A 23,525-nucleotide genomic window follows, 5' to 3' on the forward strand; every position below is an offset into this window, starting at 1 on the left:
ATTAACTCTCCCAGCACACCAGGTCTGGAACAACACGTGAAATAAAATATTTATTTATAAGATGTAACGGAGGTTCTGTTTGTAAGGTGAAAGAGGTGGCCAGCTGGAAGAATGGTTTAACAGCAAGTGAATGGTGTTACTTGGACTCTAAATACAAAATGATGTGGCAGTGTGAGGAAATAATGATCATATGTTTGGAACAGGAGCAGGAAACCTGATTTTAAGAAACTGTATTAATAAAAATAATTCCGGGGGGAGGGGAATGAGACATTCATTTTGGTTGTCAAACTGGGACACCAGTTTGACAACCAAAATGAATGAGACATTCATTTTGGTTGTCAAACTGGGACAGCAGGCAACTGTGCCAACTGGAGAGGCACACAAAGTCTTTGTTTGGCTCCTTCCCCAAAGCTCTGGGTGGACCGAATGCTCCTTGACAGTGTCCTCATAATCCCCTATTGCGCCCACATTGCCCTATCAAGGAATCCTGTTCTATCCCTCCTCTAACTGATGGTATTTGGCATTAATACCCCAGTACACATATCTTCACAAGAAGCAGTGTGCTCTATGCACAAAACTGCATGCAAGGATCATTTATACAATCTCATGTGAAACACGTGGAGGTACAGGGTCAGCCCCTGCCCCACACAAAGAGTGGAAATTCAGAAGCAGGTTCAAGAAATTTGAGGAAACACAGCATTGGGGGGGGGGGAGACAATTTAATCTAGTTTCACTCCTTCAGCATTCTTTCAACTGTGCAACCTTTGCAAGATACAACTGTTAATAAAAGCACAATATGGGCAGCCATAAAATCCCATCACTTTTTTAAAAGTCACATATAATTGAGAAAAATAAAATTTATCCAACTCAAACCCCGTACCATAAAGCCTTTTTGAAGGTATACCATTGGATTTGATACAAAATGCCTTGAAGTTCTGTAGAATGAAATGTAGCATCCTTGCTATTTTAAGTGTTACTACCCTTAAATTAAAAGTTATATAAATAGCTATCCTCAAGATAAAAAGCGTGAAAAGGACTCCATCCATTCTTACTGCAGCCAAGTCCTGGATTTTGAGGGAATTCAATTTAAGTGAAAAACTGAAACTTTAATTCGAATATTCACAGTCTGACAACCGAGGATCACAACAAGTTCTAGACCAGAAAGATGAGCAGGGGGGTCTCACAATCCATTCTTCACCAACTCATGGATAATCAGAGGGGCATGGAATTCTTTGTCCTTCACGTATTCCTCCAGGCCCTAGGAGAATAAAAGCAGCAACAGATATTCAGAAACTGGGCACAGCAGATTTAGTAGTACTAAGGGCTAGGGAGTCAAAACTTCAGTGCAAACCAAAGTGCAGCTCTGAACTTGGGAACACCAGGTTCAAATTTCTGTTCAGCCAAGAACCATTCAACTTTACTTCCCCACCTGCAAACATAAGTATTTATGATCTCCGCATAGGAGTTATGGCAATAAATGAGATAACAAGATGCCAGAAACACTTGGCATATAATACTTTATACAGACAAATTGGCAGCCGTGTCAGTTTCAAGCTCCGGATTAATCATTTACACCTTCCATGTCCAAGACAGAGCAAGTGGCTAGAAAAGCCAAATCAAGTTCTGACATTCCTCTTGCACAGTTGAAGCAGATGTATTGCTTTTCTTTTCTTTTTTAAACAAAGTAATAATAATAATACAAATAAAAATGTGCCCCCTGCCCCTGAGACCATTAGTTATCATAATTATCCAACTTTCCAAAAATTTGTTTTATGCGTGTAGATCAGTACACACTGACCAACGCACATTCTTCGCAGTAAGGCTCTATTCCGATGGCATGGGTATCACAACGACCGGTAAGATCTTATCTGCTGAGGCCTTCAGTCGCCTTCACAGTCGTTGTAACATACCGCTTTTTATCTTCCGCCTGTTCTGCCGTTGAGGATTTCTAGGATTATTCTATGTCTAGCTCAGTGGTTCCCAACCTTTTTTTGGTCATGCCCCACCCACCTAAGCATCTCTAAAATCCTAATGCTCCTCCCCCTGGTCACATATAATTCTTACTATTCAAAAAGTGAACTCCTATTCACATGGAGGAAACCTAAAAGGCCATTGGTCTAATTCATTCTCAATTTGCCCCCCTTAAAAACCAAATTACCCCCCTGTGGGGCATGTGGTGTGCCCCACGTTGGGAACCACAGGTCTAGCTCCTCCCCTTTGACCTTACCGCCTTGGGTGACCCTGCTGGGAGTACAAGACTCGTGACAGACCTTGTGGGGGGGCCGGACTATATTTTTTGGGGGGGGAATGGTGCAAGAGCACCACAAGCCCTGGTGGCTGCTTACCTGTGTCTTGCGAGCAGCAGGGGCTGGCAGCAGAGGGGTGATGAGCGGCGCACAAAAGGGCTCCGAAGAGGGGCTGCTTAAAATGGCGCCCACTCGAGCACTGGTGCTGCTGGCACCAACAAAGCCCAGCCCCCTTCCTCCTCTAGGCAGGGCGGGGAGAAGCCAGGAGGGAGGAGGCGTCGAGTGGGAGGGAAAGAACACGCGCGCTGGCAAGCCATGCAGAGATTCCCAGACCATTCGTGGGCCGGATCCAGAAGGCAATTGGGCCTGCGGACCTTAGTTTGCCTTCCCATGACTTATACCACTGTTTGAATGGCCAGATAAACTCACGCCTGCATCTAGAAGATAGGATGACTTCCTCGTGCCAGCTCTCTAGGCTCCTCTTACCCCTTCTTCGCTACAGTGCCAAGGACGGACAGCCACCAGCTCATTTGTATAAGGCGTGCACGGCATACCTTCCTGTGGTTTACGTCAAGCCTTGCTATCTGCCCTGAGCGCTAAGACAGGGGAATTACAAATTCAAACTGGATGGGGGTGGGGAGAGAAACAGAGAACACCACATCCACTTACTTCACCCCCGTAGGAAACAAGAGGAGAAATCTCACACTGAATTGGGAAATCACTGGCATCCTTCAGTCTAAAGAAAAAAAAGTGAGGGAGAAAAACATAAACAAATCAGACAAGATTCACGTCTTTCAGTTAGGAAGGTAGTCGCTCTTGTCACTCAGCTCCTGCCAAGGAAACAGTTCAGCAGCAATAAGGAAACTAAGATGGCCCCCATGCAGCAGCTCCAGCACCTGAATCCACAGGGGTTAGTTAAGCTTGTGCCCTGACACACACACACACACACACACACACACACACACAAAAACCACACCAGTGGCAACTGAGAAGTGGGAGTAAAAAAATTAAAACGTCACTGCTCCTTTCACATACATATCTTCTTATTAATGAGCATCAATATTAAACTGAGCAGACCATTTGCTTAAAAAACCCACTCTAATACAGTGGTACCTCTGGTTACAAACTTAATTCATTCCGGAGGTCTGTTCTTAACCTGAATCCGTTCTTAACCTGAGGTACCACTTTAGCTAATGGGGCCTCCCGCTGCTGCAGCAATTTCTGTTCTCATCCTGAGGTAAAGTTCTTAACCCAGGTACTACTTCTGGGTTAGCGGAGTCTGTAACCTGAAGTGTTTGTAACCTGAGGTGTTTGTAACCCGAGGTACCACTGTACATCATTACAAGCATTGTGCCTTCCATCTTCAGACAATTTATGAGGGTTCTGGATTTAAAAATTGTAGCTCAACCGACTATAAAGCTTTAGTTGTTGAATCCAAGAGACACAAATTTTAAATCAGCAAGGCTCAGAGTTTAAGGCAATGTCATTACGTTCTCGGGTGTTATTTTGGTTCTAGTGTTAGTATAATATGGAGTGCATTTTTTAAAAAATGTGGTCTTTCCTTATTACTATGACTGGTAGCTGTTTGTGAAAATGTTGGTACTGCAAATTATTTCAATTTAACTGAATAAAAGAGGCAGTTGTTTGACAGCCCTTTGGGTTTCAGAACAAAAACAAGGCATGAAGGTCTGCTTGCCCAAGTGCAAACTCCTGTGCACATGCGCTTTCCATGTTGGAAATTAGACAAAAGCTATCTTAAGTGGCCCATAAAGGTTTCGGCTCACAATCAAGGAATTCATAAGCACTTTGTTCCAGGTCAAAAGTCACAAGAAATTCCAGCAAGTGATCCATTCTGCTAGATTTTGTGGTCCTAACAGTAAAATTAGTAGAGTAGATTGTATGATGATACCCAAAAGGAAACCTGACTATTGGTCCATCTAGCTAGCTCAGTACTGCTTATTCCACCAAGCCATGGTGCTCTAGAATCTAAGGAAGACAGCAAAGTGTACACGCCTTGGGATGGCTTAGCAGCCTCGCTTGCAATAATGTTCTTGCCCACCTCCTTTGGCAGACAAGGATTTCTCTCTCACTTGTGATGCCCTTTGGAAAAGGGAAGAAACAGCAAGAGAAACCAGCACTTTCCAAATTGCAGCACTACCAAGACCAGAGGTCGGCAAACCACGGTCCGTGGGCCGTATATGGCCCGAGTGGGTCGTTAAACCGGCTCCCAGACCCTGCCGCCCGCTCGGTCAGTCTCCGCGCGGAGCTAAACTGCCGCGCCGGTTGCTCTGCATGGGGCCATGGCTTCCTATTGGCTGCAGGAAGTTTGTTGCACAGCAGCTTTAGAAAGTTCTGTTAACACAGTGCAGCTGCACGCGAGCACTGCAATTCTCAGAGGTGCTGTGTATATGTTTTTTAAATTCACATGAACTATAGAGCTGAATCTGTCAGAAGAGCTGTTCGTAACTATGCAGAAACACTAGATTCTCAGTTGACTCTCCTCTTGCCAGTTTGTTTTAAAATGGCTTTCACAAGTTTTGTGTGGAAATTTCTTCCTGTGAACAGTCTTCTCCATTTTAAAATACTGAGCCCTTAGGCACAGAACAATAATAGAATCTCATTGGGATCTGGAAATGAAGTCTACGTGAGAAAACAGGATAACCGATGGGCACAGTAGCTTACAGTAATTACAGAACTATAGCAGAGATCAAACATGGTAAAAGCAATACCTAAACTGTGTCACTCTGCCTTCCAAAACATAAGCAAGCCTTCTGGCAAACTTAAAAACTTAAAAACAGACTCTAAGCCTGGCAAAAACGCAGTGCATACTACACTGCATGCAAAACTGAGAGCCCTACCAGCTCATTTTCATGAAACCTCTTGTCTTGGTACACCATAAAAGCAGTCACAGGGTCATATACCATCAGCTCCCAGTTAAGCCTTTCAGATTCACAGATTTCTCAAAGGAATGTGGCCAGGTTACTCTTCAGTTTCGCTCGTCATCACCTCCTGGAATCTACACAGTCAAGACATGCACCTTTCCCCAGCATTCACCTCAGCTGCCAGACCCTTCCCAAGAGACAGGTTTATCACAGCAACAAACAACAACCCACTCCCTTAAAAAATGAAAGAAAACAGGTGGAGCACCGAGACCCTGCATGCTGCAGAAAGGATTGTTAGTCAGTGCCAAGCGCAGCGCCATCACCATGCACCTTCACCCGTCCAGGATAGTATATTTACTTGTGACTGACATCCGCCTGGATCGCATCAGACCTTCCATTAGTGCAACTGTCACATGGGAAGAAAAAGGATTAATGAGAAGGGAAATGAAGCTAGGGAATATGCCAGATCAAAACAGCAGACTTTCCTGAGTCTCTTGGTACCTTGGTTGTCAAATGGCGTGGCTCCCAAGCAAATCGGCTCCTGAATGCCGCAAACCTGGAAGTGAGCGTTCCGGTTTGCGAATGTTTTTTTGGAAACCGAACATCCGAAATGATTTCCGATTGAGTGCAGGAAACTCCTGCAGCCAATCGGAAGCCGCACCTTGGTTTTTTATTAAGTTCAACAACCAAGGTACCACTGTACAATGGTTGGTGGGGCTCATTCCATTGATATGACTCCTAAGGGGCCTTGAACTGAATGACGGTGGCACGTTATTTAGGATTCTACTTCTAACTAAACAAATTGTTTTGCATGTGCCATGAGTGTGGTAGACCACTTCACTCAATTCCACTCTCTTCAGAACAACATAGATGTTTCTATGCAACAGACGCAGTCTCCCACAAACTTAAACTTGATCATGTAAATTCAGTGCTGATCTCTAAGTATGATTCCAAGACCCCTCATAACTCCCCCAGCCAGAAAACTTTTAATTCCACCAGCTCCAAGCACGGACGCAGTTGAGGAGATGATCACTCTAGTCCTATGAGCAAATGTGTTGAGACACTCAAGTATGTACAAGCAAGGCTCATCTGCCAAGCAGCTTCTATAAAGCTGTTATCCCAGCTGTTTCCTAAACTATACATTAGAGCAGCCTCTCTCAACCTTGGGTCCCCAATGTTCTTGAATGACAACTCCCACCATTCCTGACCACTGGCCTCACTGGCTAGGGAGTTGCAGCCCAACAATCTCTAGGGACCCAAGACTGACAAAGACTGCATTAGATACTAGGCTTTGGTAAATTCATCAGCTCTGCTGAGAAACCAGCTAATATTATCTCCTCTTCTTCTGAAGTCTTTCCATTCCAGATGGTCACTATAAGAACACTGTAACCTACTGGGACACAGGTGGCGCTGTGGTCTAAACCACAGAGCCTAGGGCTTGCCAATCAGAAGGTCAGCGGTTCGAAACCCCCCGACAGAATGAGCTCCTGTTGTTCGGTCCCAGCTCCTGCCCACCTAGCAGTTCGAAAGCACATCAAAGTGCAAATAGATAAATAGGTACAGCTCTGGCGGGAAGGTAAATGGCATTTCCGTGCACTGCTCTAGTTTCACCAGAAGTGGCTTAGTTATGCTGGCCACATGACCCAGAAGCTGTCTGCGGACAAACGCCAGCTCCCTTGGACTACAGAGCAAGATGAGAGCACAACCCCAGAGTCGTCTGCAACTAGACCTAACAGTCTGAGCTACCTTTACCTTTTTAACCTACTGGTGCTTGTGTTCACCCTCTCCCTTCCTCTCCATCTTTTGTTTCTGGTGTGTTGTGCCTTTTAGATTTTAAGTCTGGGATTTTTCTATTGATTTGTTAGCCACTGTGTGAGCCTTTTCAGTTAAAGAGTGGGGTAAAAATATTTTATAAACACACTTCAAGGTATAGACAAATTTTTGTCTTCTGCTTGCTATTATTCTAAAAGGGCGAAGGCACTGGTACCTTCCCACATCAGAAGAAGAGGGAGCCTAAAGCAGCTATTCTCTAAAAAGGCTTGGATATCCTGGCTCCAGTTTGAATTATGGAAGGCTGGAGTAGTTTCCTAAATGCTTCGGTTCCATTCACTTGTCCCCAATGACACAGATGCAACTGTGATGATCAAGTACATCAATCAAGATTGTTGCCTCACACTGTGTAGTTATCTCAGCCATGCTAATTACAATCAAAGGGAGATATTATGGACATGGGAGCCTGTTGCAGAATATTACTAGAAACCCGATCAACTGGAAGCTCCAGCATCCTTGCACACTCTCCCAGATGTACAGCCACTACACCCACTTCCATAGGCTATACTCAAGGACGGAAGGCATAAACTAAAGCTATGCCTAAATATTCTTACCGGGGAATTGCAGAAAGGCGCCTTCCATTTTCATCAACAAAGTGCCCTCCAGCATTGAGAACCCAACAGTGATGCAGTGACATCAGCGAGTGGCGTGCAGTGGTGGGGCTGTCTTTCCCATTCTGGCTGTCTGCGTTCTTCAGAGGAGAGAACTCGTCTTCTCTCAGCACTTCGTAAACCACAAATTTTCTAGAAGAGCAAGAAAGCAGAGACAGCTCTGGTAAGGTTTTTTTTTTATCCATCAAATTAGAAGGAAACCAGCCAAAGTTCAAGAAGGTTCCCAAATACCCCAAATTTTACTGTGACAGGCCAGCCACGCAAGCACGCAAGCATGGACATCAGTTTCCAAGGCGAAGGCCAAGGACTTGTAAGAAGCAAAGAGAATCTTTCCCCAGTCTTCAGAAATGGACTGCAGATTTTCAGTTTCCCTCTTTCTAGGCTGCGAGGGCAGTCCCAATCTGACACACAAAGGGACAACTGAAGGCTCTGTGGCAAAGAGGGATCTTCCTGGGAGTTCCCCTTGGCACCAGAGCAGAGGTTCAGTATACAGGCCCCATGCTCCTCTCCAAGAAGGCCCCCTGCCCTCTTGCTGGTTTCCTACTATGACTGCCTCTGTGCTATCAGTTGCCACAAGAGTCTCAGGATGCAAGAATGCTCCTCACCCATAAGTAAAAATCTATTCTCAACTCCTCATGCAACGTACTTCTTTCTGCTCTCCAAACTGCAAGATTAACTTAGTTCCTCTCTTTGCTAATCTCAGCTAGTTTCTCGGCAGCTCAGCTTCCCAGCGCACATGCCTCATATAGTTTGTACCTTCTACAACTGTGAAGATCCAAAATTGGGTTTCTTGTTTTGAAAGTAAAGCTAACATACCCAAATGAAGTTGCAACAGGTAACACAAAACACCCTCAGGACTAGGCAGAGGAGCAGGACCAAAGGACATACTTGGCAAACTGGAAGATGTCAAATACGAATTTCTCCATCTTAATCCCATTTGGTTTGTCTGGCTTCAGAGGCTTTCCAGTGGCTACATCTATACACGGGATCTTCTTTTGGGCTACATGGTGCTGTAGCTGAGGCTCGTAAAGACTGAAACATCAAGGGAAGAGTCAGCAGAGTCTGAAGCACACAGGGAATCAAGGGTCATTAGCTAAATGAAACCTCCAGGTACCAGATGTTGGGGGCAGAGAATGGGGAAAGACATCACCTTCATGCCAGGCTTGTGAACCACTTGCACGGCAGCTGAAAACCAATACTGAATGAGATGGACCTTGATATAACAAGGCAGTTCTTAGGTTTCCATTGAATATTAATGTATTTCCAGCAGAAGACGCTTGATATCTAGTTATTCTGGCACAGAAGAAGCCATCTATCCCAAGTGTAGGATATTTGATCCACACCTTTGCTTTACCTTTTGGCTGCAAAGGTAGAAGGTGCCATTTTCTACAGATGATCTGCAGTTAGGACTCACTACCACTTTTTACACACACACCTCACACACCCCACCAGCAGCAACTAGTACAAATCTCAGTGCAATCAGACTGCATCAGCATGCCAAAATCTCCACTACTAACTTCATGGTTTTAATGCACAATTCAGGTCCTCTGCTATTGACATGGAGCTCTAAACACCTCTGTCCCTACGTATTAGGGACCATTTTCTTTCATCAATTCTCTTTAAGGCTTGGACACAATCAGCATATTATTTTTTTCTACATTTACTGTTCTGACTGAGACAAAATAACATTGAAACTGGAAGTTAGAGCTTTGTGGTGGGCCTAGCAGAATGCTTCCATTAAAAAACCTTGCCATTTCCATAAGCAAGTGCCACTGAACTTCCAAAAATAAAACTCAGAACAGTTAACCAGTGCCCCAGTTCTCATTCATTTCCACCTTTAAACTGAAACAGGGGGACATACTCTGCACAGGGACGACATAAACATAGCAGAATCAAGTGGTAAAGCTTTTTCTAGCTAGAATGATCGCCAGATTCAGGGGTTCGGGGGCGGATCTATGTGGACCCAAAACAATTGTGCTGGGATGCAAACTGTGGCGCTTTAGCTGTTATTGGATCACAACTTCTATCACCCCTGACTATTGGCCATACTGACTGGGGTTTATGTGAGTTTCAGTCTAAGAATAGGGCCACAAGTTCCTAATTCCTGCAGAATCATGTTCTGAAGGAGGCAAATCTAGCTGAATTCTGCTGTTAAAAAGCGAGAATTCGCTGTTCTCCCTCCCCCCCCCCCCCGGGTGCATTCAAACATGCAGCTCCCTGTCTCCAGCTGCCTGAAGTGCCATATTTTTCTGTGTATAAGACGCCCTCATGTTTAAGATGCCCCCCCCCCATTTGGGGGGGACTCCAAAATAAGAAAACACCCCTTAGCAGTACCCGTGTATAAGACGAGCCCCAATTTTAAACCTTTTTTTTAAAAAAAATAAAAACCCTAGTCTTACACATGGAAAAATATGGTAGCATAGTTCAGGAAAAGATTTACCCCTTGATTCCGCTACATATATAAACTGGCATTGTTTGCTAAAAATTTGTGACACAAAAGGAAGGTAGCAACTACAGATATATGAGGATAGATAGAAGGAAATAATATATAAGAGCTATTCCACTCCTGTAGGAGTGCATCTCGGGACTAAAGGATGCCCATACTTGACAATGTCTTTCAGAAACTCCAGGGTGAAGTAGTGGTTGGCTATGTTCCCAGCATTAAACAGCAGCCGGCCATCAGGACCCCTTTTCTGCGCTGTGGCCAGAGAAATCTCACTGTACTCCACCACTTGGTAAACGCCACCCACTCGGCACACCACACCAACTGGCTCCGTGGGATTGGTCTTTTCAACAACCTAATATAGAAGAACAACAACAGTTTTGTTATACTTAGAAGGCTAACAAACTGATTACAGCATGCACCTTGGTGGGCTTCATCATATGCATGAACGTACATGGATGCTATTCTTAGGTACCACAGTATAATATGAACATAAGAAGAGCCAGCTGGATCAGGCCCACGGAGTCCAGCATCCTGTTCTCACAGTGGCCAAGCAGGCGCCGGCAGGAAACCAGCAGGCAGGACCCCAGCGCAAGAGCAACTCTCCCCCCTGTGGCTTTCAGCTACTGGTATTCATGCATGAGTAGAGAGGAGGGAAACAGTGGAATCAAAAGGCAATAAAAACTAACGTCTGACGGTTCAATGAAGAAGCCATTCAGAAGATAAAAGAGTGCAGTTAGTTACACCTAACACTACCCCACCCCCCACAAGGTCTTACAGAGTCACCTTCCCAAACCTAACAACCTACAGCCCTGCATCAACATGAGTTACCTTTGCTCCACAGTCTGCTCCCTTCTGTACACAGAAGCCAATGAAGCGAGGGTCAGCCACTTTGACTAAAATATTGTCAACACAATAGACATGGATGCTGCCAATGCCTCGCTTTTCCATGTCCTCCACAATATGATGGGCTCCCAGAGCTCGGTAGAGACCACCATTACCATCTTTAGGAAGAGAGAAGAAAAGGAAGCAGTTCAGTGGGTCAGAAAAGTTACTTTTTCACATCGGGTTTTGTGCACCTTTTTTTTTTACATGACCCACCACAAAGACAAGTTAACATACTTAAGGTTTGTCAGTAAAAATCCTAAAAATTCAGCATTACTGGTAACACAGAAAATATCAGCAGCATCACTGAAAACCTTATATTCCAAATGCCTTTTGATTTTTTTTTAAAGTCCTGCCCACAGACAAAAGTCAGAGAACCCCCCCCCCCCTCGAGAGAGAGCTCTGTAAGTGATGGTGTTTCAGCTGAGGCAGTCTGCCTTCTTCATGGCCTCCAGTGTTACCCTGGGTGCAGCAGGACCTTGTCCGAAACTCTGAGGGGCCAGTGAGGTCCACAAAGGAGGTTGCCTTACATAATGACCTGAAAGCTTTTTTATTGAGCTAATAAAAAATAACCAGATGAATAAGCATGAGCAACTTCTATGTGTTAAATTTCTGAATTTGGAAGATACTGAAGGGTCTTATTTGGAACCATCATAAAAATAAAAAAAGAACGGTTGCTCAAAGTTTGGAAAAAAACCATACTTGTTAACTTAGTCACTACTGAAACAATCAAATTTGGAGCCCTGTTACACAATGCCACAAAAATACAAGTTAGATGGCAAATTTTTAGTGTCTCACTTATTATAGTTACTGGTGTTATTCAAGCTTAGCTGCTGGTTGTCATGATTCTCTATGAAGTTTGGGAGTCTACGTCTTGTTGGTTTTTGTATGATATTCCTATTTTCTACACTGTTTTCTTTATAATCACAATCTGTTCTATTTTTTGAATGATAAAAAGGGAGGAGTTGCTTTTGGAAGACATAATGGGGGGTGAAGAAGAATGAGGGGAAAATGACATTTTTAATTGAGGCCATCATGTCAAACTGTGGATTTGCATAGACTTCTGAGGGACACAACTGGGAAACAAAACATGAGAGTAGGAAAGAGGCTTGCTGGTAGCCTCAACTATTAAGCAGAAGCCCCAGCTGCCCCTTTCCTCAGCACCTTTTCTCATCAAGTCACAGGAAGCAAATTACGGACATAGCAGAAGCTGATGAATGCTAGAGCAAAGAGGGGCAATTGCCAATATGGGTTTGGAAAGGGTTCCTATAGATGTTGCACCTGGTGCCATAGAAACTTTGCCTTTCTCTTCCAAGAGGATTTTCCCATCAAAGTCCATAGCAGGCAGCATCCCTTGCTGGAAGAAGATCACGTTCTCTTTCTTTAAGCCAAAGTATTTGTGCTTCAGGAAAAATTCTTTAGTCAACTCCATTGTCCTACCACTTGTCATGATGTACCTGAATGGCACAAATAAAAGAATCATAGATAATTAAGACAGGGAGCATATATCAGATCATCAACATCATCATCATCATCATCATCATCATCATCATCTATTATATATTTATATCCTGCATTCCCCACATCAGAACTCAAAGTGGCTTACAAATAATAATAATAATAATAATAATAATAATAATAATAATAATAATAATAATAATAATTTTTATTTATATCCCGCCCTCCCCAGCCGAAGCCGGGCTCAGGGTGGCTAACAACACTAAAACAGTACATTATAAAACATTATAAAAATGAATTAAAATCAAAATTGATGGCAACCATAAACTAAAGTTTTGTAAAGATTGCCAAAGGAGGGAGTCAGGCTGCGCCCTGACCAAAGGCCAGGTGGAACAGCTCTGTCTTGCAGGCCCTGCGGAAAGGTGTCAAATCCTGCAGGGCCCTTGTCTCTTGTGACAGAGCGTTCCACCAGGTTGGAGCCGCAGCCGAAAAAGCCCTGGCTCTAGTTGAGGCCAGCCTAACCTCTCTGTGGCCTGGGACCTTCAAGGTGTTTTTATTTGAAGATCGTAAGTTCCTCTGTGGGGCATACCAGGAGAGGCGGTCCCGTAGGTACGAGGGCCCTAGGCCGTATAGGGCTTTGAAGGTTAAAACCAGCACCTTAAACCTGATCCTGTACTCCACCGGGAGCCAGTGCAGCTGGTATAGCACCGGATGAATGTGATCTCTAAGCGAAGACCCCGTAAGGAGTCTTGCTGTGGCATTTTGCACCCGCTGGAGTTTCTGGGTCAGTCTCAAGGGCAGCCCCACGTAGAGCGAGTTACAATAATCCAGTCTGGAGGTGACCGTCGCATGGATCACAGTGGCTAGGTCAGGGCAGGAGAGGTAAGGAGCCAACTGCTTAGCTTGGCGGAGATGAAAAAATGCCGCCTTTGTTATAGCTGCAATCTGCGCCTCCATGGAGAGGGAGGTATCGAAGATTACACCCAAACTCTTAATGGACGGTGCTGGCACTAATTGCACCCCCGCAAGAGATGGGAGTTGCCCCCTCAGTCCCATGTCGTCCCGTCCCAGCCAGAGGACCTCTGTCTTCGAAGGATTTAACTTCAACCGTAACCATCCAGCCACAGCCTCCAAGCATCTGATCAGTGTGTCTGGGGCCGAGTCTGGGTGGCCGTCCATCAACAGATAGAGTTGGGTGTCATCAGCATACTGATGGCAGCCCAGCCCAAAACTCCGGACAAGCTGGGCGAGGGAGCGCATAAAGATGTTAAAAAGCATCGGGGAGAGTATTGCACCCTGGGGCACACCACACACCAAGGAGTGGCGGGATGACAATTCCCCCCAAGCGCCACCCTCTGTCCCCGACCAGAGAGAAACGAGCACAGCCATTGAAGGACTGTGCCCTGGATCCCCACGTCGGCAAGGCGGTGGGCCAGGAGTTCGTGATCGACCATGTCGAAGGCTGCTGACAGGTCTAGAAGAATCAGCAGCCCCGACCCGCCTCGATCCAGCTGCCTGCGGAGATCATCTGTTAGGGCGACCAGAGCCGTCTCGGTCCCATGACCAGCGCGGAAGCCGGACTGGAATGGATCCAGAGCCGATGTTTCATCCAGAAACCTACCAAGCTGTTCAGCAACCGCTCTCTCAATCACCTTACCCAGGAATGGAAGATTCAAAACCGGGCGGTAATTGGATAGATCTAAGGGATCTAATGATGTTTTCTTTAAGAGCGGGCGCACCACTGCCTCCTTCAGTTCCCCTGGGAATGTCCCGGTGCCAAGGGACAGATTGATGATATCCCCCAGGGGGGCCCGCACCTCGTCTGGACACGCTCTAATCAGCCAGGACGGGCACGGGTCGAGAGGACAGGTGGTGGGCTTTCCAGCTCGGAGGAGTCTGTCCACATCGGCTGGGGATATCCAGTCAAAGTGGTCCAATACTGAACCCGAGGACAGTCGAGGGGCCTCCAGTTCCTTTATTGTATCCAAATTGTCAGGGAGGTCATGGCGGAGCAACAAGACCTTCTCCGCAAAAAAGCTCGCAAATGCCTCACAGCTGTGTGTCAAATTGTTATTTAAATTTGGCTGTCCTTCGAGGGACGTTAAAGACCGAATTATACTAAATAATTGTGCCGGGCGAGAGCTAGCGGATGCAATGGAGGCCGAGAAGTAGGACTTCTTAGCGGCCTTCACTGCCATCTCGTAGGTTTTCATAAAAACCCTATAAGATGTTCTTGAAGCTCCATCACGGGCAGCCCGCCATACTCGCTCTAGCCGTCTGAGGTCCCGCTTCATTTTCCGGAGCTCTTTGGTAAACCAGGGAGCCCGGTTTCTGCGGGGTCGCAGAGGGCGCTTAGGTGCGATCTCATTGATGGCTGCCAGGAGCTGGGTATTCCAGGCCTCAACAAGCTCAGTCAATGAGTCGCCAGGGGGAGAAAGGTCCCGCAAGGCTTGACGGAATCTATCAGGGTCCATCAGCCTCTGCGGGCGAGCCCAAATTGGCTCACCACCCAAGCAGGGTGGGGGTGGAACGTCAATCCTGGCTTTCAGAGCATAGTGATCAGACCATGGCACCTTCATCGAAGGAAACATGATCACATCTATACCGATGCCAAAGATCAAATCCAGTGTGTGGCCTGCTTGATGTGTGGGGCCCGAAACAAACTGGGAGAGCCCTAGTGTCGCCATGGAAGACACCAGGTCCAGAGCCTGTGAGGAGGGAGTGGCATCAGCATGGATGTTGAAGTCCCCCAATACCAATAGGTTAGGGAACTCCAAGGCCCAGCCGGCCACCGCCTCCAGCAGGCCTGACAGGGTGGCTGCTGGTGCGCTAGGTGGCCGGTGCACCAGCCAGACAGCCAAGCTCTCCTCGGAGCCCCACACTAGGCCAACACATTCAATGCCCGGGATCGATGGCGATGGTAGAGCCCTGAAAGAACAATCTTCCCGGATTAATAACGCCACCCCTCCCCCCCGACTGGTGGAGGACGGAGAAACCCGGGGGCGCCATCTCTCGTAAGGTAACAGTATCCCCTTCGCGCACCCAGGTCTCAGTCACACATGCCAGGTCAACCCCCTGCGAGGTGAAGAAATCTCGCAGGGTGGCGGTTTTGTTGCCTATAGACCTGGCATTGCACAACACCAGTGACGGAGGTGAGTAATCCTTGCTCACCCTACCCTCGTCTCTCGGGATGGGGCGCAGATTGGAAGGGGTATGAGCATATCTGTATCTCGATCCCCTTCACCTATGACATCTGCCCCCACCGCCATACCTCCCTCGCCCCTCCACAGTAGGAATCCCAAGCCTCAGACTCGCCTCCATTTACAGAATATAAAAGCAAACAAACAAAAACAATTACACGAAAACAAAACCAATCCTCACCCCACTCCACAACCACCCCACCCCAACCCAAAATAAACCAAAACAAAATAAAAATACATGGATAAAAACCACCGCTTATGGTGGTACAACAAAGCAAAAAATAAAAACAGTTTAAAACATATAAAAACACTTCAAACAACCGCTGCCGCAGCACCAGTGTCCCCAAAGCTGCGGCGTGGGCCCCGCTCCCTGGCCTGATGGAGAGTGGGCCTGCAGGGGGAAGAGCCCTCCCCACAAACGCACGGCAACAAGAACTGCTACGAACATAGAAAAATCTATCGTTGAAAAACAATAGAATTAAAACTAAATAAATCTATAAAATCTGTTTAAAGCATACACATAATTATAATAAAATCAGCATGGCACCAGTCTTTTAACTAAAAGCAGTCACTTTCCCAAAGCCTGTTGGAAAATGAAAGTGTTCACCTATTATGGGATACAAAGCTCGTGGCCTTTCCTTGCTACTAGACATACGTAGGAACCTTCCTCCCCAAAGGGCCAAAAGAAGCCATGCAGTCACAAGTGTTATTTCACAGCTTTCTTATGGGCTCTGAAACCAGAAACCATACGTGCCAGAAAACTTCAGAGGAAATAATTCAAAACTGGGGCAAGAGATCTTATGCCAACTTATAGCTATTTTACCCTTGAATTCCAACTTTATAAGATACACCCCTCACTGTTGAAGGGCCCCAAAGTACTCTTGGGGGGTGGAGTGTGTGTAGGGGTTGATGATGTAGAGCAGTGTTTCCCAACCTTTTTTGGGCAAAGGCACACTTGTTTCATGAAAAAAATCTCGAGGCACACCACCATTAGAAAATGTTTAAAAAATTAACTCTGTGCCTATATTGACTATATATAAAGTAACTCTCTTTAATAGGCATCAAATAAACACAAAGAAAGTACCGGTATTTTATAATTACTTTATTATGAAATAGTAAGTACCGTATTTTTAGGACGCTCCGTCCCATAGGACGCACCTACTTTTTTTTTGGGGGGGGGGGGAAATAAAGGAAAAATTTTTTTCCTTTATTTCCCCCCCCCAAAACCAGGTCTGGGAACAGTGGGATGGCGGTGCTGCGCCTCCCCGCTGTCCCCCGAGCTTGTGGGGCTGGCCCATGTCTGCCTGGCGCGAGGGGCGCTCTGCTTCAGGGCGCCCCGCGCATCGGGCGGCAGGCTACAGTCCGCAGCATGGGGAACCCTCTGTTTCAGGGCGCCCCACGCGCCCCCACGGGTGCGCAAGGCTTGCCAACACGAGCGCGGAGCACGGGGCGTCCTCCGAAGGGCGCCCCGTGCTCTGCGCCGCCCGCAAGCCTTGCGCTCCTGGGGGGAGATCCCCCGGGTGCGCAAGGCTGGCCAACACCAGCGCGGAGCACGGGGCGTCCTCCGAAGGAACGCCGCCATCCCGCTGTCCCCCGACTTGGTTAGAAGGCTGGCGGGGGGGGGGGGGAGAAGCCTGCTTTTCCCCGTAGCCAGCCCCGCAAACTCGGGCGACAGCGGGAGAGGCGTAGCGCGCCCTTCCCGCTGTCCCCCGACTTGGCTAGAAGGCTGGCGGGGGGAGAAGCCTGCTCCTCCCCGTCGCCAGCCCCGCAAACTCGGGAGACAGCGGGAGAGGCGTAGCGCGCCCACCCGCTGTCTCCCGACATGGTTTGGAGGCTGGCGGAGGGCTTCCTCCTCCCCCAGCCCCGCAAGCTCCCAGAGCTCTGGGTCCCGTTCTGGGGGAGGGGGAAGCTCGGGCTTCCCCCGCCCCAGCCCCGCGTCTCCAGCCGGGAGACGGTCGCGCTTTAGCCCCGTGCGTGCTCTCCCAGCTGGAGAGGTGACGCGCGCCTATGGAGGCTCCTGCCATAGGCGCGCGTCACCTCTCCAGCGGGGAGAGGGTCGCGGGGGGCTGCTTTAGTCCCGTGCGTGCTCTCCCAGCTGGAGAGGTGACGCGCGCCTATGGAGGCTCCTGCCATAGGCGCGCGTCACCTCTCCAGCGGGGAGAGGGTCGCGGGGGGCTGCTTTAGCCCCGTGCGTGCTCTCCCAGCTGGAGAGGTGACACGCGCCTATGGAGGCTCCTGCCATAGGCGCGCGTCACCTCTCCAGCGGGGAGAGGGTCGCGGGGGGCTGCTTTAGCCCCGTGCGTGCTCTCCCAGCTGGAGAGGTGACGCGCGCCTATGGAGGCTCCTGCCATAGGCACGCGTCACCTCTCCAGCGGGGAGAGGGTCGCGGGGGGCTGCTTTAGCCCCGTGCGTGCTCTCCCAGCTGGAGAGGTGACGCGCGCCTATGGAGGCTCCTGCCATAGGCGCGCGTCACCTCTCCAGCGGGGAGAGGGTCGCGGGGGGCTGCTTTAGCCCCGTGCGTGCTCTCCCAGCTGGAGAGGTGACGCGCGCCTATGGAGGCTCCTGCCATAGGCGCGCGTCACCTCTCCAGCGGGGAGAGGGTCGCGGGGGGCTGCTTTAGCCCCGTGCGTGCTCTCCCAGCTGGAGAGGTGACGCGCGCCTATGGAGGCTCCTGCCATAGGCGCGCGTCACCTCTCCAGCGGGGAGAGGGTCGCGGGGGGCTGCTTTAGCCCCGTGCGTGCTCTCCCAGCTGGAGAGGTGACGCGCGCCTATGGAGGCTCCTGCCATAGGCGCGCGTCACCTCTCCAGCGGGGAGAGGGTCGCGGGGGGCTAAAGCAGCCCGACTCGCCCGCCTCCCTCCCACGGCACACCCGGCAACTTCTCGCGGCACACTAGTGTGCCGCGGAACACCGGTTGGGAAACACTGATGAAAAGAATGTCTTCTGCAGGCAAGCTGTCTTCTGCTCACACCACTGCTGGATACAACCCTGAAAGCAAGGCAGCAAAAGCTTCTGAACCAACAAAACAAAGACCACTAGCAGGGATCATCTGCTTCCACTTGCTCCTGAAGAACACTGATAAAATGACTGAAGAGTCCAAGTTGCTTACCATGGAATAACACATTTCAGGCCATGTTGTCTTTCAGCCAGCTGCTGCAGTTTCAGGATGCGCTCTGCTTGGATCTGGAAGAGAGTTTTGTGGGATGGCAGGCCTACATCATACATCCCCTTGGGGTAGGAGACACCCAGCCTTGTTCCTTGCCCACCAGCTAGAAGAAGAACAGCAACTTTGTTTTGGGAAATCTGTCGGAGACCTGAAAAGAGCAAGAAAAATAAATGTTACTCCAGTGATTGACAGCAAGCATTTGATTTGCACACAACTCTTTTTCAGGCATGCAAGGCCTTACTCAAAGGATCTAACTGATCCAAACAGACGTGCGTCACATAATGAAGCTAGAATCTCTGTATCCTGCTCAAAGTGCCCTTGGAGACTCCAGTCCTCTCTACTACTAATCTAAGGCTGTTTTATGCGCTACTTGGAACCAAGAGCAATGAGAAATTCCCTAACATCCTTCTACACCACTAGAATTTGCATCTTGAACCAAAAGCTTCACTTAAGAACAAGAAAAGTACTTACAGTTCTGGAGATATATATGCATTGTTTAAAGTATATTTTTGTTGCTGCTTTTAAGGGGGAAAGGGGGTAGAGCATCTGTACTCTGTATGACTGCCTTTCCCATCCTATAATACTACTCTCAGGTTTGATTGCTTCTCAACATCAAAAAAACAAAAATGTGTGAACAAGCACATTAAAAGTTACACCATTCATTTTTCAGAATAGACCTTGGAAGATGGGGAATCAGTGGTTATGCCAACCTGTGTTTGACTTTACACGTACAATGCTGGAATGAATCTCAGGCTCACTTGCTAATTCCTTGCCTAATTTCCAAGTTTGAAAAGCAGAGACTGTTGGTTTGGATGAAGTGGCAAATTGATGGTTTGCCTCAAGCCAGGCAAGTTGGCTAGACATGAGGTTGGGGAAATGGCAAGAAAGAATGTTGCATGCAAATCTGGGGTTCTCATCAATAATTTTATTATCACAGGAGTTCAAATATGGGTGTTTCTAAAGATACATTATGTGTTAAATGTTTATTTGGCCTCCCCATGATAAAATGCTTCCTGGATTACTTCCTGCTTGGAAACATGCCTGAAACTATTTAAGCATTTGTGTTTTTTTAAAAAAAGAGCACACAGTATAGGTGAATGAGGAACACAGGCAAAGAGCAACCTAAGCAGCAAGGCAGAACAAAGCTAACTTCAAAAAACATTCAGTAGTACCAAGTTTTCTTGGCCTGGAGAAGAATGCTGTATTACTCAAAAGCCTGCTTTATGACATTTTAAACAGTTACTGAGATAGTAAAAGCAAAATCTTGCTTATTCTCTTCTTAACAGCAACACAGCTGTTGCTGCTGCTGCTTTTGCAAGTTTTAATATTTTTCTAGTCCAGAGCAATCAGACTTGAGCCTAGATATTACATTTTCTTTAATTCTTTAATTCTTTCTTCTCTCTCTCTCTGTCACTGCTTCAATCCAGACCATACTCCAAGCCCACAGATCTTACGACTATGGTATGATAGACTCAGTCTCCAGCTGACTCTGAGGGGAAAGCACTGGGAAAGGTCATAGCTCTTTGGGATAACAAGGAGAGTCCTTATGGACCAACATGCACTTCAGCGGTCCAGAGAACTGACACAAACAGCTTGCTCAAGGGTCCACTGTTTCTACTTTTTCCTGCAGTTTCTAGTGGAAGAGATCATATTAAGAAATGGCACTCAGGCCTAAATCCCTTTGGCTACATAGTAAAAGGAATAGCAGACTCCCACATAGGCCACCAAGACAACCAAGCGGAGGAACACAACAAGACAGAGAAAATTAATCTAAAGAGTGCTATTCAGCATTGTTACTAATAGAATGAAAACCAAGGAACTGGTATGTTCTCCCCACTTTAAAATTATTCATAATTTGGCATTCAACAAGCACCTTCCATAAGAGTCTAGAGACATACACAACCATTTTTTTAAATGTTAGTCTCAAAATACATAGATTTGCCACTGTATTATTATAGTTACACAACGGTCTGTAAGAAAACTTTATGAAGTTGTGAGACTTCCCACTTCCCTCAAAGCACATGCTAAAACCTTGCTACAAGGGGTCCCAACTGAGCTTGCCGTAACATCAGCCTACACCTTCTAACAGAGAGTGCTTTCATATTTCACAAACTGTGGATATTATATAAGAAGTGTAGAGAAGCAAGCCTATGATCTGTGTTGTTCTTTACATAGTCTGTATCACTTCAGGGACCAGGTCTGACTATGTGGCAAGTGGGGTTCTTCTTGTTACCTTCCTGCTCCCAGGCGGACAGCTGGGCTTGGTCCCGAGTTGCACTCCCTAGCACTTCACGCGGCACAGGTTCCATTTTGGCATCCACGTTCTCCTGTCCTGGCAAATGGCTGCTTTCCTTCATGGCTTTCTGGAAAGCTTGGCCCAGCTCTCCCAGATTCATGTCCTTCAAGTCTCTATACAGCTCTTGCTGCTCTGACACATCCAGTTCTTCCCAGAACCGAAGAAGATGGCTCTGTCCTGCCTCAGCCAAGCAGCGCTGGAGCTCATGGATCTCATTGTCCCCGTCCATGACCTATGGAGGAGAAGAGAACAGTAAGACTCACTGAGAAACTCTTAGCCCAAAAACACTTTGCACTTCCCCCAGCTACAGCAGCCTTGAATTTAACAATTCACCAGGTAGCCATAGCCAAGCAGGTAGTCACATAGGTGAGATGCAAGAAAGTAATTGAGTAGACTGGGAGATGGGTGAGTCACTCCTCCCCACATTTACCAAACTACTTGGTTTCCATGCTAGTGAAAAGAAGGAAACCCTCTTCCTTGTTTATTTATTAAATTTTGATACTGTTCTTTATCCATAGATCTCAGGGCAGTTCAGAACATAAAAATACAAGATAAAAAACACAAAATACATAATAAAAAGAAGAAGAAGAAAAGGCATAGTTAGAAGGTGCTTTCCCTTTTCCTTACTAGCTTACATTTTCATACTGGCTGCAGTGGAGGTGACTAATCTTCGTCTATGGCTAGCATGGCATTACAGGCCACTTGCCTCTTAATAACCTCATCAAAATATTTGAAGCCCACTATTTTTTGTGGAATGATTTACGAAACTGGAATATAGAACATAAGACATTTTGAAAAGGATGTGCAGGATGCTGGCCTGAATCTTGATCCAAGCAGGCCACCATTAAGAAGGGGAAAGCACCAACTCCAGTGATACCTAAGTGAACAGTTCTGCAGGGGGAAAGATTCCTGGCACAAGGAGGCAAAGACAGCCTAATTCACATCTGTAAAGGCAAATACTGAAACAGGGTTGTTCTTTTTTAAATTGTGTTAATTTTAGTGCTTACGTCCCATCTTATTTTCCAAAAAAGGAATTCAAGGTGGCATGAAATCATGCAACAGTTAAAAGCAGTATCACATACACATACCCCCCTTTACAAACAGTAACAAGTGCATACCCCCAATATTACTATAAACACCCATTTCTTTTTTTTATCCCCATTTCCTCTATAGAACATATATATTCTCTGCATATATATGTGCCCTTTTGAAGCACCCCAGAGTTACTGCAACAAACAGACCAGCTTGCTAGACTCGTACACATGCACACAAACGCCTCCCTCGTGTCACCCAGCCACATCATACTTCTGCCACTGACTAGGGTAACTTCCTTATACCATGGGGGTGCCAGGTGTGACACAGAAAACACTATGCTGTGTCTATAAAAATAACATTATCTCTCTCTATATATAGATACTGTATATACACAGACATGTACAGTATGCGCTCCTTTTATGCCACCTGCCCCCTTTTATGCTGCTCTGCAAAGCACCGTCAAACTGCATTAACCGCGACAGAAGCCAAATAAAGCCCCCTCTGAAATGCCCTGCTGGGGCTGCTCAAATTTGGCACAATCATTATTTTCTTTATAAAAACCGAAAACGCGACTCATGACTCTGGCTCAGCTTGAACAAGAAGCTAGATGATGTGCCATTTAACTCCCTCTCCCCCCCCCCGCCCGCGCCCCCTCCCGGGCTCACCTCCCGCGGCGACTCGCAGCGCCGTCTCCGCTCCTTCCTTCCCCGCAGCAGCCCAGCCAGAGCCCTCTTCTCAAGCCCCGCCCCTCCTCACCCACCTCCACCAATGGCAAGCTCCGCGGGGCGGGGAGGCGCCTCTGCCACGTCAGGCCAGGTCCCGGAGGAGCCGCGCGACGGGATTGGCTGGGCGCCAGGGCGCGCGCGGAGCGGGGCGGGGCTCGCCAGAGGAAGGGCGCCTTGCTATGGCAACGGGCCCCTTGGGCGTCATGGTCCCGAAATGAGCGAGGCCTGGTTCCTCTCTTCTTCCATGAGTCATAAGGTTACAACACGCATATTTGCAAATAAAACGTATGACACCCAAATAAGTATCGTAAGATTATTTAGGGAGTGGTCCCTAAGGCCAGGACTTCCTTCCTAAGCTGGTCTGCTGAGTCCTCACTTCTCTTAAAATCTTCATTATTATTAGTCACTTCATTTCGAAACTGCTTTACGTTTTTAAGATTTAAATCTCAAAACGGTTTTCAACCCACATTAAAACATCAGATAAAACAGTCCAGAATAAAACATTACCGAAGAAAGTCAGAAAGTACCATATACATTCAAAGCAGCATAATTAAGAGAGAGCGGAAATACTATTGTAAAGATTTCAAAACAAAAGTTGACGAAGGTGGTCAGCTGCACAAGGCACATTCAACAGCAAAGCTAAGGGGAGGGAAGGGGGACTTTTCAAAAGAAAACAACTAAAGGATGTCAAATATAAAATGCACAAGTAAGGCAGCATAATTAGCAAGAGAATAAAATGAAATAAAAAT

General features: G+C 47.1%; 1 protein-coding gene across 3 annotated transcripts; it reads right to left on the minus strand.

The window, feature by feature from the left end:
• Positions 1 to 699: 699 nt before the first annotated feature.
• Positions 700 to 22,796, minus strand: UAP1 (UDP-N-acetylglucosamine pyrophosphorylase 1). Of its 3 annotated transcripts, none has more exons than XR_014565550.1 (11): positions 22,717 to 22,796; positions 20,954 to 21,248; positions 18,664 to 18,868; positions 12,179 to 12,354; positions 10,844 to 11,016; positions 10,174 to 10,367; positions 8,458 to 8,601; positions 7,513 to 7,701; positions 4,609 to 5,534; positions 2,916 to 4,346; positions 700 to 1,258 (listed from the first exon to the last, which is right to left on the minus strand). XR_014565550.1 is itself a non-coding variant. In XM_083743919.1 (11 exons), exons 2-11 carry the CDS (start codon positions 21,243 to 21,245, stop codon positions 1,181 to 1,183), a joined length of 1,566 nt encoding a protein of 521 aa, XP_083600045.1. In that variant the 5' UTR covers positions 21,246 to 21,248; positions 22,717 to 22,790; the 3' UTR covers positions 700 to 1,180. The 3 variants fall into 3 exon arrangements, 2 of the variants coding, with proteins under 2 accessions (XP_083600045.1, XP_083600044.1); XM_083743919.1 differs by having other exon boundaries at positions 2,916 to 2,982; positions 5,487 to 5,534; positions 22,717 to 22,790; XM_083743918.1 differs by lacking the exon at positions 4,609 to 5,534 and having other exon boundaries at positions 2,916 to 2,982.
• Positions 22,797 to 23,525: the final 729 nt, after the last annotated feature.

Source organism: Podarcis gaigeae (assembly GCF_964106915.1).
Source record: "Podarcis gaigeae genome assembly, chromosome: 6".
Taxonomy (NCBI): Eukaryota; Metazoa; Chordata; class Lepidosauria; order Squamata; family Lacertidae; genus Podarcis; species Podarcis gaigeae.